Below are 18,397 nucleotides of genomic sequence, written 5' to 3' on the forward strand. Positions count from 1 at the left end.
GTTGATGGAAATAAAATGCTGTCAGTCAGTGAGATATGTATTGGTCTTGGGGATGTGGTGGTGATGACAGACACTAGTCAGCTGATATAGTCATTTGGTTTGCATTGTCCTGTCTGACGTGTGTCTGTGTGTTTGAATGGCAGCACATACATCGCATGTGTTGGCATATTTACACACCAGTGAGACCACAGCCCCACCACCATGTCACATAGGCACACAGACAAATGCACAGTCAAACACACACACACACACACACACACACACACACACACACACACACACACACACAGACGCATGCACAGTCACAAGCACAGTCACACACACACAAGCATGCGCATGCCTGTCGTCCCACACACTGTCATCCAACATGTGCCACCCTTCTGTGTTCAGCCTCCATGCTGAGGGGGCTGAGTAATTACAGTTAACAGTTCAGCCTGGCTACATCCAACTCTGGGAGGAAGTGATATCATCATTGTTATCTCCCACGGTTTCCTTTTTCCTCACACTATCAGTTCCTCTCTCTGTCGTGTCTACAGTAGGTCATATGATGTGCCACTATCACACTTTGAACAGAATGAGGCTCACCAGGATAAAAGCTCAAATCCAAACGCGTACTGTAAACCACACACACACACACACACACACACACACACACACACACACACACAGTCACACACACACACACTTGTGCACGTCGCAGGCACACATTCACTTCATCAAGTTAAACTGCCTAAGCAGCCAACAGAAATCTCCTGGAACGCACACTCACACTTACTTAATCAAATTAAACTGCCGAAGCAGCCAACAGAAATCTCCAGGTGAAGCAAATAGCACTCATTCAGTCGTCAGTAAAGCACACCCATCACGGCAGGACTGATCCAGTGCTCCCATTTCATCAGTTCAACACATTTCAGATAATCTGAAATGTGTTGTTGATGTATGTCAGTATAAGGATCTTAGTCTGACAACAGAAGCACGTATTTGGTCAAAGCAAGGACAAGAGGTCAGCACTGAAGCTCAAAAAGACCATGGTAGATCGCAGGTGCATTTGAAAATTGACCGCAAGGTCATTGTCAGGTTCCTCACCAGCAATGCTGGGTCTGATTTTAGGCTACATACAAAGCTGTCTTTGAGTGGTTTAATATCACCTTTCTTCACAGATATCATGCGTATGCGACTGATATTCAATATCCACTTGACTTCAGTAAAAAAATAAAAGTGCCGTTCAACAATAGAGAGTGTTATTCTCCCCAAGGGTCCGAGGCGAGCAGACGATGGCAGTGATGAGACGGAGACAGGAGCTACAGTAAGTATAGAGTCAGTACACCCACAAACACAAATACACACACTCTAAACAACACCCATAATAAAGGACACATTTAATACACACATAAACACAGGGGTTGAGCTGAGAGGAACCGGCGTCACCCACCGCATTGTATTTATAGAGCCTGCGTGGCGAAATGCACAAACACACACAAGAAGACTGTACAGAGCAAACCGACAAAACAGCACATGGCAGGAAATGCAAATGAATGGGTCTGACTCCGACACCAAGAAAAGACCATATGGCACCTGGCTATTAGTACTGCCAGAATTGGCCAAAAATGATATTCGAATATTCCTTTTACATGTACATATGAATATTGCAGCCTAATATGCTGTAAAACTTTCTCTTACTTTATCTATATGTTCCGGTCCTGTATGGGCCGTGGTTGGTGCTGAGAAATGCACTCTCTTGAGTCTTGCGAGATCGAATTAATGATTCATAATAGCCACATTTTTGTATAATGTTTTAGTTTACGTGGCACAGAGTCTTGCCAGAACTCACACAGCAATTGTTATTTTTTTAATTTGAATCTTAATTTAAAATATTCATTCGAATATGGAATATTCGTTGGCAGCACTACTGGCTATTAGTTAAAGAAGCTCTATGCTGTTCTACCAGTATAGTAGGTTGTTTACAGGTTAGTGAGACATAGTGGTTCTGGGTAGAAAGGGGCAGTTTTTAATAGCACTTGGGGAGTGGAGCTTCCACAGTCTGGGGAAGCAGCATTAGCAGGCCTGAGGCCCTGTAGACTAAATAACTCAGAACTAGAATATACACTTCCTTATTGTACACCCACCACTAAAAACAAATACACAATTACACTCAAAGGACCACTGAGGAACTCTGCTCTGGGGTGGGGGGCTTATCATTTTGATAATGGCATTAAAGAAAATGCATGTAAAGCAATCAAAATACACATTTCTACATGTGGACCTGCCTCAAGCTTGGTTGATTGATGCAGGTCCTGTATGCAATAGATCAAGCCGAAGGCTGCAAATCTGCAACAACAGCCAAACAAACACACCAGTGACTTTGACTTGAGCATTCCCTGGAATCCTGGATAGCTGTGGTGTTGTGCAAATGATGGCTTGCAAATCTGTGCCTATGAAGAGGAAGACTGGAGATAACCATGGGCTAGAGCAGAGCTACAGATTGCAGAGTGAAAGTGCAATCGTGGAATTCAACAATAAGGAAGTAGGCCTAAACCAAGGACAGACAGATGGATAGAAGGAGGCGGTAGGGAGGAAGGGATAGGATCAAAGGAGGGAGTGAGAACATGCCATATGCACACATTGTGATTCACATTGAACTTCCTCAAGGGTTAAGTCACATTATGAAGGACGGACCCCTTCCACAAAAACACCTGCATTTCTTCACCTATTGTTTACCTAAGACACGCATGCAAACACAGAGAAAAATGCACACAGAGAGAGTCACAGACACATTAGCCTGGGCACCATTCCATTTCGGGTTCATGAACCGGTCGGGAGCGGATGATATCGCTACGTCGTAGTATTGTTTTGTACTTAGTAGTCAGCAATGTTCCGGAACTGCCTTTTCCCTCAAAGCGAGTTTTCGCAATAAAAGCTACAGGCTACAGCTTTTATTGTTATTCTTCCGGTTTGAAGGAAGAGGAAGTTCCATTTGATTGTTCCTGCCTGATGACTACAAAACAATACTACAACATGACGTAACGATATCATACGCTCCCGACCGGATCATACGGCACTTTTGGAACAGAGACCAGGCTTTACTCCGAGGTGGAAAGCCTGGTGAGGCGAGGTTACAGACACATACTCTATACAAGGTAGTAGAGCCTTGAAAAACACTGGCTATTTCAGCCCTGTCTGAAATAAGCTCCTAATCATTGCATCAAATCAGGCCTTTCCGACACAGGTCAAAAACAATGCAGCCCAATTGTGTGGACCCCTAATCAGATTAAGACAAAGATATGCTTCCAGCCAACTGTGAGTGACCACCCCTTTCGTCAGCGGCAGTACAGTCAAACTAAAGGGACGACTGCATCCTGTGAAATGTTTTTCGCCTAAATACAAACCTTCCACCTGCCACGAGGCTTGGGCAGGCTCTTGCCCTATTTCATCCATCACTTGTATTACATTGTGCATTCTATATTGGTTGAGACAGCACCTTTGGGGCCAACAGTGCTGGTGGTGTGCCGACCTCACGGAGAGGGAACAGAGTGCTCTGATGGTGACAGGGTGAAAGACAAAGTTTTCTGGTATTTTCTGCACCGGCACACATGCCTCAAGACACCTGAAATCTTCCCCTAAATTTTATCCCACAATTTTGTAACCCAGTTTTCTTTTCACCCAGTGCCAATTATCTAATGTAATCCTGGGCCCTACACTTCCTCTGCCAACCTGGACACCTGAAATCTTATCCAGCAAGCAGCTCTCCTTCATAAGCCATGCAATATCAGACCTTCACTCCCTTCTGCAGTTTTAATCAAAACTTGACAACCCCCTACTGCCTATGCTATGCTATCAGTCTAACTTTCCCACACTAGTAATGTGGGTCACATTATTTCCCTGCAGACCAGAAAGGATCACCGTTTTCCAGTCCGTTTTCCAAGGAAGCAGTGATTAGCGCCTAGCGGTTTTATAGATGAATCTGCGTCACATCATTACTTCACCAAAGTGATAAGCCTAGTAAATATCCGTGCATGGTTAATTGCTGAGTCACACGATTTATGTCAATGGTGTTGCTGTGATTAATTTGTGTGTCTGAGCAGAGAAGATAAACAACCTAACCTACATAGTTTGTCCTCACATTCATGGCTTGACTACACACTAGTCGAGTAGCATGCAGCATCTGGTAACAGAAAATGAAATAAGTTTCCACTCCACTGCCCCCCAACGCTGCACCAGGTAATGACAATTTAGCACACTATCAACCACAGAGGGCAGAACTAACGACTGAACTCATGTGGCAATGTGCATAGAGAAAACCCACATACACTCTATGGAGTATTTGCAGAGTACAGTGCGGCAAGTCTTTCTTGCCCTTCTTTGCTTTCCTCCCTACCTTCAGAGATACTATGGGCAAGTAAGGGGGAGGGAGCCATTTACCACGGCTATAGATCTATGAGCAAATGGATAATAAAAAATCTATTTCTACCGTATAACTAATGCCGCCGATTCTAAGGAGTCATGTTCCAGGAACGTGAAATGGTCCCAAATCCCAAGAGTCCAATGAGAGACACGATCTGATACAACACTGTACAAACGTCATTCTCTAAAAATAAGCGAAACCTTTAGGTCAGCAAAAAAAACAAAAGAAATAAAGTTCACCTCACATGGAACCAAGGTGTATGTGCGAATATAATGTGGTAATTCTGAGTATTCCTTGGTCTGTGCCTGATCCACAGGGATAGACTGAGGTTTTCCGGGTTGATTACTATCAGTTCACAAAATTCCAATTTATACTATGTGTAAATTGTGTATAAAATAAGCATTGCATTACCAGCCAAGCCAGTATGTCTACTGGCTCTTCGGCTTACTACTTTCTGCCTAGTAGGCAATCATAGAATCCTAGTTCTAAAATATTCTTATATACGTACGTACATAATCTTTAAAGGGGGAAATTGAGCCACATCACCTATTTCCTGTTGCTGCGTTACTGTTACATCTGTGTTACTTGGAATCTGATTATTTCTTGATCTCAGAAATGAGGACATAAAACATGGCAGTTCTTACATTGCTTCATTGTGTAATTATTAAGTAGGTTTTTAGGTCACTCAGTAGGCCTAAATATGATTACACGGACATGATATGCCACTAAGTTCTAGACTAATGACACACAAAACCTTGTTAAAACCCAAATCCAAATAAAGGCTTACGGTCGGACAGACAGCAGCCGCCAATGATAGACTAACCTCTTCCACCTAATCAGAATTATAACTACCCATGTGAATGAATATGCATGACCTTGTCTGTTAGATTGGTAGAGAACACAACACAGATACTACAATTCGGTGTCTGCAGACTCAGAGTAGAGTTCTGAGATATTCATTAGTTTTCATTAGTGCAATAGGGTAGAGACTGATTTCCTCACATAACCTCGCCTCAAACAGTGTTCATGGTTCTGTTCTAGCCAAGCCCCCAGAACGACTGGCCAACGTTGGAGCCGTCGAGCCTACTGGTCAAAGCTGGAACTGCAGGCATATAGCACGAGGAAACCCTGCACAACTGGGGTTTAACATTGAGCACTCGCTTGCACTTCCGCATTTGCCAACCAAATGTCCGCACTCTATCCTTTATAACTATGGTTCTAACGCATGGGCAGTCAGTGTACTATGCACACATAAAGTACGTATGGCATATAAAATCTGGGAGGCACATGGATGACGTGAGCTGTGTGACTAGTGAGACTAGATGGGATTTCATAATATTGTGATATGGCAAAACAAAGTATTTTGTTTTAATCAGTTTATAAAAGGTTGTTGCGACCAAAGGTCGCAGTTAACAGTTCTACTGCATAACCTGCGTTCCCTGCTATTTAATCCAATATTCTACGCTGCCGAGATTGTTTTATTACCTTTAGAGCATACGCTGAAGTATTTGCAGCTTTCAACCACGAAAATCCGGTCAATCTGATCAGAAGAACCAGCAGCCATGACAATGCGAAACGAGACCACCCTGCACAGTATGTTGTAGTCTAAACAAACGGCCCGTTCACATGCATTGGGCTCAATTTCCCAGAAGCCCTAGCAGCCCAGAGGATGACTTGATTTCGTCATCATAACGTGACGACGGAACTTGTTCTGATATTCCATATGTTGAACCTTCTTCCCCAATCATCCTTCCTCTTCGATGTCTCCCTTTTGACTGATACCTGTCCATTTAAACTCTAAACGGGCCTGCCCCAAAGGTATTTGTGCAGCAGTGCCCAGCAGCCGGCGAAAACTAGAGTTCTTAACAGGCCCAAAAATAAGGCCAAGCCCTACCTGGGCCCTCATCAAACCCTCTACACTCAAGACACTGCCTCCGCTGCCACCATTAATCTCCATATATGGAGATGACCTGACATTCCATATGTTGATCTGACCACATTGAACCCTGTACACTCAAGACACGCTCCATATATGGCCAGTGAGTGCACGCAACCAACCTTGCCCTTTAAAATGTTAACCTCACGAGGTTGTAACATTGTGTTAATATGTTTTGAAAGCAACAATAAAATAGTTATCTCCATAATATTGAATATTCTAAACGTATTGATGTTTGATTTTGTCCAAATCAAACCGCTGAATGACATTCTTATTTGGGTCGGTGCACGGCAATACAGATGCTCTTTCGAAAAACAGAGGAGGTCATTGAGACAGACGGGCTTGCTGCATGACAGAGCAGTGTTGCAGCATTGCCGGGTAACCAGAGTGATTTGGAGCAGTGAGAGTGTGTGTGAGGCGTCGGGTTTCAGTGCTGTAGTGGTGTTGTAGTAAACGGATACTGGGTCAGTACGGCAGCATGGCTCAGACCCACCCGACCTCAGGGTTAGTGAGCCACACGTGTCATTACGCTGTCACCTGTCTGGTCCATTGGCCATGAACTTCAACATGCATGTCGACTAGGTAAGTAAGACGGCATCATACATTGTTCTTGACAGATTTAGTGTGTTAACAGATACCGGTATTTAAAAAAATAACAATATACTATTTTTGTATGTGTGCATGTCGCGGAAAATCTTCATTCTGGGCTGGCCCATTGGTGGCTAAATAAAACATAGATAAGTGGTTCTTAAAGTGCGGTCTGAGGACTCTCAGGAATCTTTGAGGAAATTAGATAATAGACTTCATATTTTGGCATTAATCTTATGGGGGTCCTTCGGACAAAATATTATCAGTGACTATCGGGTCCGTGGAAATGACATGGAAATGTTTGTGAACCACTAATATAGTAGTAGAGGACAAATATATAGACCTGGAGCCTGGAGGGACCATATCCTTTATTGGTCTGGCACATGGCTGCACAATGTACAAGCAGAGTTTAATGTAGATGGGGACGATGTTAACCAACTATATGAGTCATTAAATCAATATTAAAAGCTCATAACGACCCTTGAGAGGCCTTTGAGGAACACTGATGACCAGGATGTTGAGAGTTTCTGCGACAATAAAACTGCGTGCGCAGGACAGGGCCTGGCACCTATGTTTCATTTTGCGGACAGCTTGTGTTCCTGACCTCCCAGCACCCCACTCCACACTCCACACAGTCATGAAATCTCTCTCGTCCCAAGAAAATGACACCCCCAACTCCAGGTGTGTGTTCAAGAAGACGTTCAACACCCTACAAATAAAAAATATGCCTAATGTGGTGGAATTTAGGCCCGTACAAGCGTCTTCCATGCAGTAAAGAAGAAAAGAAAAAAGAAACACACGAAAAAAACATGTCAGCAAAAATGTTTCTTCTCACATGAGACCGAGGTGCTTATTCATCACAGGGTGCAAATGGTAGTGAGATCATGTTAACTGCAGCCTCCTTGCTTCCACACAGGCAGTTAAAGGATTAGGGAACGGTGTTTTTGTAGTAGGGAGAGTGAGAAACCTGAGTCAGACACACCAGCCATTAAAATTGGAGTGCTTTTAAAGAAAGCATTTTGCGTTCCGTCTGAAGAGGTTAGTACAATACGCATATAGAGAGAATAAGGATGGACTTCATGTTGCCAGCCTGTGGCATCTGTCATCTATGCTGTAGCCTGTATGCCTCTAAAGCTGGGCAAGGTTTCAGCGTGATCATCATCAGAGCCACACTAAATAAAATGTGAACATTTTTGGAGGTACTTGGTTTGGTGTTCATCCACCCAGAGGGACCCTTTTCCACTCTAGACAACTTGCAAATTGCAAAGACAGTTTCTTCTGACAGCTAATTTCAACGCCCATCGTGCACACCATGAACTCTGACACTAATAAAAACACACAACAGTCAGTGAATCAAATCAACATCTGTGTTCCTCTGCCATTAAAGCCATCTGATTCTTGATAACATCCAGACAACAGTCATCAGTGTCATCAGTGCGCATGTTGCATTGCATGACAAGATGCAAAACAGAAAACCCTGCAGTGAGTGAGGGCCTAACTACTTATACAGAAATGTGAAGAAAAAAACTGCTAGCTGCTGCTTCAATATGCATATCCAAATGTAGCCTACAATAACATGGCACAGTCTGACCAGCCAATACCTTGTGTTGTTAGCTCATCTCTGGAAAATGACTAAAACCAGCTCCAGTGGTAACTGTACACCAATTATAACTGGGTGTCATAATATAAGGGCTAATCCTTTCCATTCAAGGCAATGAATAGACAATGGGTAGACCTGAACTAGTACACATGCTGGCTCTATTGGCAGTCAGGGGTTAAGAGAGTTGAAGACCACACCCGTTCAATGTGTTTTCGTGGCCTTTGTTTTACCCCTTTACTCTGGAGAGTTGAATTAAAGGGGGGGGGGGGGGACCATGACTACGGGCCAGGCTCTAACACAATGCGTTCTGAGGGGCCAAGAAGGGAGATACGGATCAGCCATTGCGGGGGTTTCCTGAGGACTTCAGCTCACTGGGAATCTTGACCACACTCCTTTAACCGCATAGAGATTCGGGAGGGCCATTCCAATGCAGGGACACTTATTAAGAGAAACATTCATGGGTGATTGACTGGGTGAATTCTTGGCCTATTATGGACCAAATTTTATATATACAGTACACCTCCTAATTGAGGTTTGGTTTCGTATCGACACTACCCGACGGCGGCGCAGGCTTCTCCTTTTATATATAGAAACTGACCGGCAGCTGAGAAAATGCCCTGTGTTCTCCACTCCCTGAAGACTAATGATCAGCTCAGCTGAGATCAGCTGTGGAGCCAAGACAGAGAGAGAGAGAGAGAGAGAGAGAGAGAGAGAGAGAGAGAGAGAGAGAGAGAGAGAAAGAGAGATAACAGAGATACTAGAGATGGGGAATCAGAAAAAGAGATAGTGATATACAGACTGAGCACTAGTACTACTAAACAAACTTATCCTCTCTGATAATTTATCCATTTGTAACTAGATTGACCACAATACATTGGTATGCTCTTGCACATGTTAAATGAACACTGAGGATTTGGTTGTGTATGATCCATAAAAAACAAAAGGCACCACTGTAAAACGGTGCAGTCAGCAGCACCCAGCAGTGTCCATTTACAGCCATGAACTCTTCTCATTTCAAAGTTTTTAATAATTAACAAACATGTCTATATAGCAACTGTCCTCGTGGCACCGGACAGTAGGCTGATGGTTCAGAGGTAGTCAATTCACCATCAGGCTGCTGTATTTCACACACAGGTTATGGCTAAAATAGTGACCCATATGTGGCAGACGACCAGAGTTGGCCGGCGCACATGAAAGCGGTGCCCAGCATGCACTGGGACCTCTGCCCGCAAGGCAGGAGCACGAGACTCAAAAGACACACACACAATTAGGACTGACTCCTTGGACTTCTGAAGGGGAGCTCGGCTATGGCAATGGTGGAGCCTTTTGTGTCAAAGGGACGCTTGTTTACTCCTCAGCCATGAAAGTGAATTTGTCTTGCCGGCCAGCTCTATTTATATTCACAAGAGCATTCTTCAGCATTAAGCACAGTCACATGGCCTCCCTCTCAGTGGATACAGGCTGGCGGGTAGCTCGGACAGGGGGCTCAGCATCAGCTCCCAGTCTGAGAACACCACCACTCACTAACACAGAAAACAGGCACTGTTTGTGTACTGTCACCAATGAATCTTACCATTCAGCCCTGGAGCTATCAATCAGTGTGTGTGTGTGTGTGTGTGTGTGTGTGTGTGTGTGTGTGTGTGTGTGTGTGTGTGTGTGTGTGTGTGTGTCAATGTTGCATTTCTGGGGCCTTGATTTCTCTGCTCCTCTAGTCTCTTGTGATGACCGAGTTGTTGTAGTTGAGTCAGTCAGTGAGTGAGTGGTGTTATGGTACGCAGGTGCCAGAACGTGTCCCTGGTCTCCGACTAAATGAAGGCAGGGTACCAAACCATCTACAACACACAGGGGAAGTGAACAAAACAGGGAAAAAAACGAAATGCCCCCCAATAATCTACATAAACTACTATAAATACTTAAAAAAATGGAAGCAATTTATGTCAATGGTTTTGAGTGATTAATTTAACTTGACTCCAATTAATTATTAGTCATTAATATGTACCATTAGAGTACATACCTAACTGCATTCCGTATTCCATCCGTATGTAATGCGACAGTGAAACCATATTATTTATAACACAATGTGTTTGATACTTTGATAATGTAAAAAAATGTTGATCTTAAAGTAGTGTGTCTACCGTCTACCAAAAGCATGCCGTTTTAACATACGGTAATTCAGCACCATGTGTTTGAAGTTTATGTCCAATGTGTGATCCTTCACTCACTTTATGAAAGTCAGTATGGCCCTGGAAAAATATTATGCCCACCCATGACCTACAAGGACAGTTGTTCAAGTCTCAGACATAGCGTTACAGCGTATAATTATATTATAACCTAGATTAAAGGTAGCCGGCCCAATGGGTAGGTGTATGAGAAGTGGCTGTGGAGAGAGGGGGTTCAGATCCGACACAAAACTACCATTCATTTTCCCCTCATTCATCATCATTGAGTTGTGAATGTGACTCACTCAACGTTTTGGTTGTGAAAGATGGAGCCCGAACTATATAACTCTGTAAAAATACAAGAGAAAACGCAGAAGCCCCAAAACAGGTTCTCTCACTTTGTGGTGACTGTCCATGCCCTGAAGAGAAGACACACCTTAACTGCAGTGACTCAGACAGTAGGAAAGCATACAGGGCTTGCCTCATCTGTAAATAAGAAACCTTTCAGCAGAAACGGTCAGCTTAGCTCAAAATTCTACGGTTAATGTCACATTAAAAGCTGCCAGTCCTCAAGTTCAGTTTTATGTAATTAAAGGGGGGGGGGGGGGGGGGGGGGGAAATCACACTTGTGTAAAGTGACTGGTGAGGGGGCCCAGGGGGGTGCCTTTTACTGCCATATGACATCACAGAGGGGCATGCGTAAGGGGGGGTGGCGGCAGGGGGCTAGCACACAAAAACACAATACTGGGATTATAGCGATATAGCAAGGGGGGGTAAGGCAAACCAAGCATGTCAGTACAGCTCTTGGAACTGATTACAAGGTGGACAGTTTGGTATCTCACCCCCCCCCCCACACACACACACACACACACACAAACATAATATTCAGCCTACTACAATCCTGGAAGAGGGAAGGGACTATTCACAAATACAGCACCATGTTGCACACAGGTGCACATGCAATACACAAAGACATGTGCTTGTGTTGTGTACACACACACACACACACACACACACACACACACACACTCTTAACTTGAGACCCTTCACCCGGTCCCTACTCCCTTGCCAAACATAATCAAGCCTGGTGGGATATTCCACTTCCCATCTGCTTGAAAGCCCTGGGCTTTGGCTCCATGAAGGCTCCAAGAAACATGATTCTGCCCTCTTGGGCTCTGACCTAGCTATTAGGGACTCCCTATTAGAACAATGGCCTATACTTCTAATTTCGAATGTATCTCATCATAAATCTATGACTATTGGACTTGGCTTGAAAATGTTAGGAGGCTGCATAGACATCATTCCAATACCCCCCCCCCCCATCCCAAACAAAACACACAACACAGGACAAGGGCTTGTCTCATCAACTGGCGGTGCAGTTAAAAGTCAAAGGTGAAGTCATCTATGGCAAAGTGAATCCACAGACGTACTAGTTAGTTACAACATCTTAACATTAAAGGCCCCTATTCCCTTTTTCCATCTGTCAGCGACTCATTCTTGACCTCCCCGTTAGTTTCGAAAGAATCATGACTCAGTAATGCATCGTCCTCATGCGGAAGTGTTTATGACACCTCTGTTTCAACAACTAGTCTGCAATCTGTTACGAAGTTTAGCCTTTGGCCCGACACACATAAAATAACGTAATGCTTTTCCAATTTGTACAGAGCACTGACATAACAGAAGCATTAAGACGGACTCCATCAGAGATTGGGTGCAGTGGTTCCTCACTCTATGCATCAAACTTCATCCTCTGTGTTGTCAATGATGGCTTACTGGCTGTGTTCAGGGAGGATGATAAATGACTGGCGCTCTGGCTGGGTTACTGAGCCGATGCTCTTGTCCCTCTGACTAGACTCATCTTAAATGCGACTGCTGCTGTATGTCCTCTACACTAGTGCTGACCCCACTCCCTTAAAGCGCAGTCCGTTTCTGCTGCATTCGGACACTGGATGATGACTGGCCTAGATAGGCTGCAAGCAACTGGCAATAATGCAGGAGTGTGACTCAAATCATACTGGTCAGTGGTCAGAGATACAAGCAAACAATAAGACAGACGTCACTGGGGGAAGCACACACACACACACACACACACACACACACACACAAACACACACGTGGAGGCATTTATTAGCGACATGACCAGTTTGCAGTGGATTTAAATGTCAATGCGAATGATTAGGCAGAGAGCCTGCAACACCTTGTTCTAGGCAAATACTACTTGCGCATGCATAAAGTGAGTGGCAAATCGAGTGGCAAGGTGACAAGTGAGTTTAACGTATTTAATGCAATCAGAGGACCTTTCTGTTTGGCAAGGGCCATAAAGTAATTTTTTGACACTCAGTAGGCGTTCCCACTTCACACATAACTTCCAGGTATGATGATGATGTCACGCGCATACCCTACCCTCTATTATATTTAGCGTAATCTTTTGTTTGCCATTTGTATGGCGCTGCCGTGAGTCAAGACAGCCGATGTACGAGCTCACAGCAGGCACGATGTGATGCATTGTGGGCTTGTAGATTCGCTAGACTAAATCTGCCTTTCTTTACCTGCAGAAAACTCACCGCGGTAGTGCGGTTACCAGCCAAGTTCCTCAACACATATATCATGCTTCTAACATATTTGACAGACAGAAGAGGACCTGGGGGGTGGGGGCGCTAGCTCCCTAAATGTCAAATAGGTAGTACTCGGGAGAGTCCGACACACCCACTTCTTCCTGAGCTGGCTACACTGCCACTTGCTGTAGTATACACGGCTACACGTCACTTTCCCAAGTAGGAGCCGTCATCGGCCCCTCCCTGCCGATGTAGGCAGCTCATTCCAGCCACACACAAAGACCGAGTTCAGTCGATGGCCTAAATGCCAGCACAGCTCCTGGCCACAGCGGCTCAGACCAGCTGAATGGCACTCATTGTGTCCCCATGGTCACTGGGGGCTAGCAGAACTTGGTTGTTATTTAAGAAGCCGTTTGGCAATCCTGTGTTCTTCTCCGAGCAACCCGACAACACAGGCATTTCCGCTCAGTTTTGCAGAGGCCTTGTAATCTAGAAATGGGGGAAATTGAAGCTTATGGTACTGTCACACACCTCACACATATGGGACAATAGTATCTCTCTCACACACACACACACACACACACACACACACAGAATAATTGAAATTAGTTACCAAGCACTGTGGCTAAATTGGGAATTGTGAAGGCAAATAAAACAATTGTTTAATGTTGTTATTGAGTTAACTAACATGTTAGTTAGCAACAGCAGTGTTTAGCACCCTGGGTCAAATCCGCTTAATCCGGTGACCTCGGAACGGTTGCCACAAGGTATTCCTAAACATAACCTCAGTAAAACTATGTCTAAACCTAATCTTATTCCTAAACTTAACCTCAGTAAAAGTATGCGAAAACTTAACCTTAGTAAAACGATTACAGGAAATACAAGAACCACTGGGGGCGAGTGGTCTGCGGAAAAATGGGTGCGAGTGTGCCGACTACCCAAATTTCTCCCTCCATGACCAGTGAAATAGCATGCCTGAGTAGACATCAACGAATCCGCTCGGGGCGGATGGAGTTGGTCCTCTCAGCTGGAGGAATGCAGCCTAGGTGTAAGGGGAGGGGGAGGGGCTGTCATGGACGTGCTGGTGGGTGTAGGGCAGGCCAGGAACCAAACAGCTGTTGTCCTTTCTTATAGGTGGAAGGTGATGGCTGATGGGGCTGTGTGCTTGGAAGTGTTGACTTGTGCAAATGGCAACAAATAGATACACCCATCCTCAACCCTATAAACCGGCACAGAGAACAAACTAGCGATATAACTACTGGAAGAGAGATGGTTAGCTTAGTAATAACCAATAAGTATGGTTAGCTTAGTAATAAGAAACAAGCAATAATGCAGGTACACTCACTGTATATAATTTCAATAAGAACCATTTAAACGATAAATGTCATCTGGGGGCAAACATTCAGAGACAATAGCAGATCTACAAAAGCGTGTCACATTGTGAGCTTGTACTAGGAGGCCTACTGTATAGAGCCCCGGGGACATGGTCAACAAAGTATGTAGGCGTTTAAGTGGCGAAACAGATGGATACTCTCTCTACGAACCTCTAACCAGTTAGCAGACAATGTATCAAACTCATAACAAAGTTTCACTGTGGTTTCACCGTTATGTGGCCTGGTTTCATAACGGAAACAGCTTTCTCAGGTGAGGTCATGGAAGATAATGAGTGTGCAGGATACACTGGCAGTAGTCACCAATCACCAGCCCACACAGGGAGTGAGTGAGTCCCCAGGAGTTGAGCAATACAATCTGTCAACACTAACTAACAGCAACCTTCACACAGGTACCAATTCATCTCGGATGATTCATTAGTACATTCATGTTCATTCAGAAAGAAAGCTGACCTGAATCAAAAGAAACAACCACGTCAAAACATGTTCACTAGAGAATATTGACAAACATGACAAGAAATATGTATAAATAATAGGATAAAATCATGTCATGTCATAAGATGGGGCAGGAAAAAAGGTCAAGCTTGACAGTCAGACCTTGCCTCTGGCCATCCCAGACCGTCAACACACACACACACACACACACACACACACGATTATATTTATTACAGACCCAGCCTAATAATCGTACCGTTTAAAATGTCAATGTTACGTGGCGTGTGAATCAGACAGACAGGAAGCACGTTGAACCATTTCTCTTTCTTTCCTGCTTTGCTGTCTGTGTCTGTCATGTACTGCTAGCTTGTAACACACACAGTCAGCCAGCTATCACACATTGTACTAGCACAAAATAAGGTGGCTGGCACATTTGCTGAAATGCAGCGCGTCCGCGTTGGTTCTCACCTTTGTTATTGTGCCCTGTTCAGTGTTCAACTACATTTAATACAAATAGCAGGCATAGACATGGCACGGCAAGTGATTAGTTGACACACCGGCAGCTAGACAGCTAAGATGAATAGCTCGTGGGAAATGAGTTCTAGCATCCCCCCCCCCCCCCCCCCCTCTTTCCTTCCTTACCTTCAGAGAGCTCTAGCTCCAGCTCCGCCAAATGGTCTCGAACCTCTTTGGGCAGAGCCGACAAATCCACGCCACGGTCTGCCATGACTTAACGGAATAAAAACAAGTGTACTCTAATTAAAAAAGAAGCCGGGCTGTTGCGAAAAACACCCCACTCAAGACACAAAACAAGCTTCAGACTGGGAGAGACAATCCATTCGCACGACTGGCCCCTCCGCCATAATGGGAAAAACTAGGCACCAACGGCATTGGGCGGTCACGTGACATCATTCACGTCGCCTGTGCGTTAAAGGACCACTTCGCCACTATTCAACCTAATCTGTGTGTTTTTTATCATTAGCATATATGCTAAAATACCCCGGAGTATTATCATTGGTAGTCTGTAGCTCCGTGGGCGCACTTTCAAAGCTGTCGTCCACTTACGTATTTGTCCCAAAGTGACGTAAGTGGATGACCCTCGGTAGGCTCTCAGAAACTACAAGGGACTGGACAGGTAGGGTTGCCGTAGCTAGCCTAGCCGCGAAGGACACGGTCTCTCGCCTACACAACAACGAGTTGTGGCTACTCCACAACAACAAGTCAGTATGGCTACTCCATGGGAGTTTTTGGACGAGATAATGTTAAATACATATTGGCAGAATCTGCGTTAGGGTCGTTATATTATGAACCAGAAATATACGGAGGAAGGAATGCATTGACGGGGACAACACTGCTAGTTGCTGTGGATGGACTGATGCCTGCTGGAGCGACCTAGCTATAGTAGCTAGTAGCTTTCCCTGAACCAGTACGTCGCACACACAAACTTTTCTGCCCAGGAAAAGCCCAGATAGTGTTGACTGTTTTACTGAGAAGTGGGGACATGCGTTCAGGATGCCTCAAACTGGAAGTTGCAACCGAAGCCCGATGGACCAAGAGGGACATTCAGATTTAAGTAAGTGTTCAATGTATTTACAGCTTATGTGTGTGTGTGTGTGTGTGTGTGTGTGTGTGTGTCGCCACACCGTATTGTTTACATAAGTGTCAGAGGATATAGGCACGGCTTCAGCCTACAACTTTTCGGTCCTAACATCTTCTATTCATTCATTCAATTCAAAACTGTATGTATGGCATGCCATCTGAAGCAATGTACAGTATTAGCCATGGGCTCGTATGTTTCAGGGTTAGCAATGTAAACATTCAAGTGTTATACCTGTGTCCATTCATTCACTTAGGTCAGCCCAGATGGTACTACAGAAGGCTGATGAAGCTGAAGATGTCTTTGATGGACTGATGGTGAGCCATACATACTCAACTCAAACTTCATACATAAAGCACATTACTGTATTTGCTGTATTTAGTTTGACCCCCTAGAAAACTAGAGGGAATATCATTTTCAATAAAGGTTCACATATTTATATATGCTTTTACAAAGACCAGTGGTCAACCAAAGTCCCGTAAATATACTGTCATTTATACTATAGGCCTACTGTGTCTCACACACTGTTTCACACTGTAGTATTGAATTGTATCTGTAAATCACAACAGATGACAGCGAATTGACTTTTAGCCTTTTGTAATATCTCAAAAGAAGAAAAAAGATCATTATCAAAAGTAAGCAACAAACTATACTATAAAACTGATGACAACATTGTACAAATTACTCAAGCAAAGTGCCTTGCACTGATTCATAATCAAACTATTTGTATAGCACCTTTTATGACATGCAATGCAGCTCAAAGTGCTTTACAGAGCAATGGAGAGAAAAACGCAAGGCATAAAACATTGAAATAGAAGGCAGTCATGTAGGTTGGAAGGTCACAGATTCCGTTGTTTTCTTTGGCAGTATTCTGCAGTCCAGAATTGCAGTAATCGAGCCCAGAAAAAACAAAGGCATGGATCAGTGTTTTTGCATCATCTACTGACTGACAGGCTCTGATTCATGCAATATTTCTAAAGGTAAAAAAAGGCAATCTTGGTAACATGATTTGCCAAGTCTGCTTATTATTATCATTGATATTTGATATAGTTGTAGCCTACCTACTAATTTGGTCGGTAATCTTAACAGTCCAATACCCAAGTGTACATCACATGAAACATACTGCACATAGCCTACACACTCAGTCGTCCATTCCAGTAATCATTTAGTGCTTTCACCATTACTGACTCTTGTCTTGTCTCACCACAGCATGTGCGTCTCCTGTCCTGGCCAGAAGCTGCTCCAGCGACATGTCATCATGCAGAACCACCTGCCTCAGTGACCTCTGACTAATGCACTTGTATGATTGTACATGTAGTTTGTTAGTTTCCAGTATAGATTTATGTAAATCAGTACTATTAAAAGATAGTTGATTTGATGTCAAGTTTGTTTTATTTTTTCTCATGTAGGCCTATTGTATTTATACATTTTGACCAATTCCTAATACTCTGAGGCTCAAACTGTCAATATTGCATCAAAGGCCACCGTGATACAAATCATTCACATGTCTGTTTATACAAACAAGACCACAATGGAAATAAGTGTGACTTTGTCAGTGAATGTGTTTTATTGTACTGTAACATAAGGTTTAAAAAACAAGGCCACACAGGCAAAGTTTGTCCTCCTACTCAGATTACAAAAATCGGACAGTGTGCAAGAATCCCAGAAGAAAAAGGATCTAATCAATATTGCTATATAAAAATACTCGTAAAAGTCCAGAATTAAAATTGTACT

At 43.9% G+C, this 18,397-nt stretch overlaps 1 protein-coding gene and 1 long non-coding RNA gene across 2 annotated transcripts in view; one reads left to right on the forward strand and one right to left on the reverse strand.

Moving 5' to 3' along the window:
• The window catches only part of dip2ba (disco-interacting protein 2 homolog Ba), a 53,777-nt gene extending 37,859 nt beyond the window's left edge, over positions 1 to 15,918 (reverse strand). The window contains exon 1 of the mRNA XM_080763337.1: positions 15,709 to 15,918. Coding sequence (XP_080619463.1) covers positions 15,709 to 15,793 — 85 coding nt within the window. The 5' untranslated portion in view covers positions 15,794 to 15,918. The remainder of the gene's footprint in view (positions 1 to 15,708) is intronic.
• Positions 15,919 to 16,011: 93 nt separating this feature from the next.
• LOC308315765 lies at positions 16,012 to 18,009 on the forward strand. The gene is made up of 3 exons (XR_013964077.1): positions 16,012 to 16,639; positions 16,920 to 16,980; positions 17,873 to 18,009. It is a non-coding gene; the product is annotated as an uncharacterized lncRNA (long non-coding RNA).
• Positions 18,010 to 18,397: the final 388 nt, after the last annotated feature.

Source organism: Protomyctophum bolini, assembly GCF_963924005.1.
Source record: "Protomyctophum bolini genome assembly, chromosome: 5".
NCBI lineage: Eukaryota > Metazoa > Chordata > Actinopteri > Myctophiformes > Myctophidae > Protomyctophum > Protomyctophum bolini.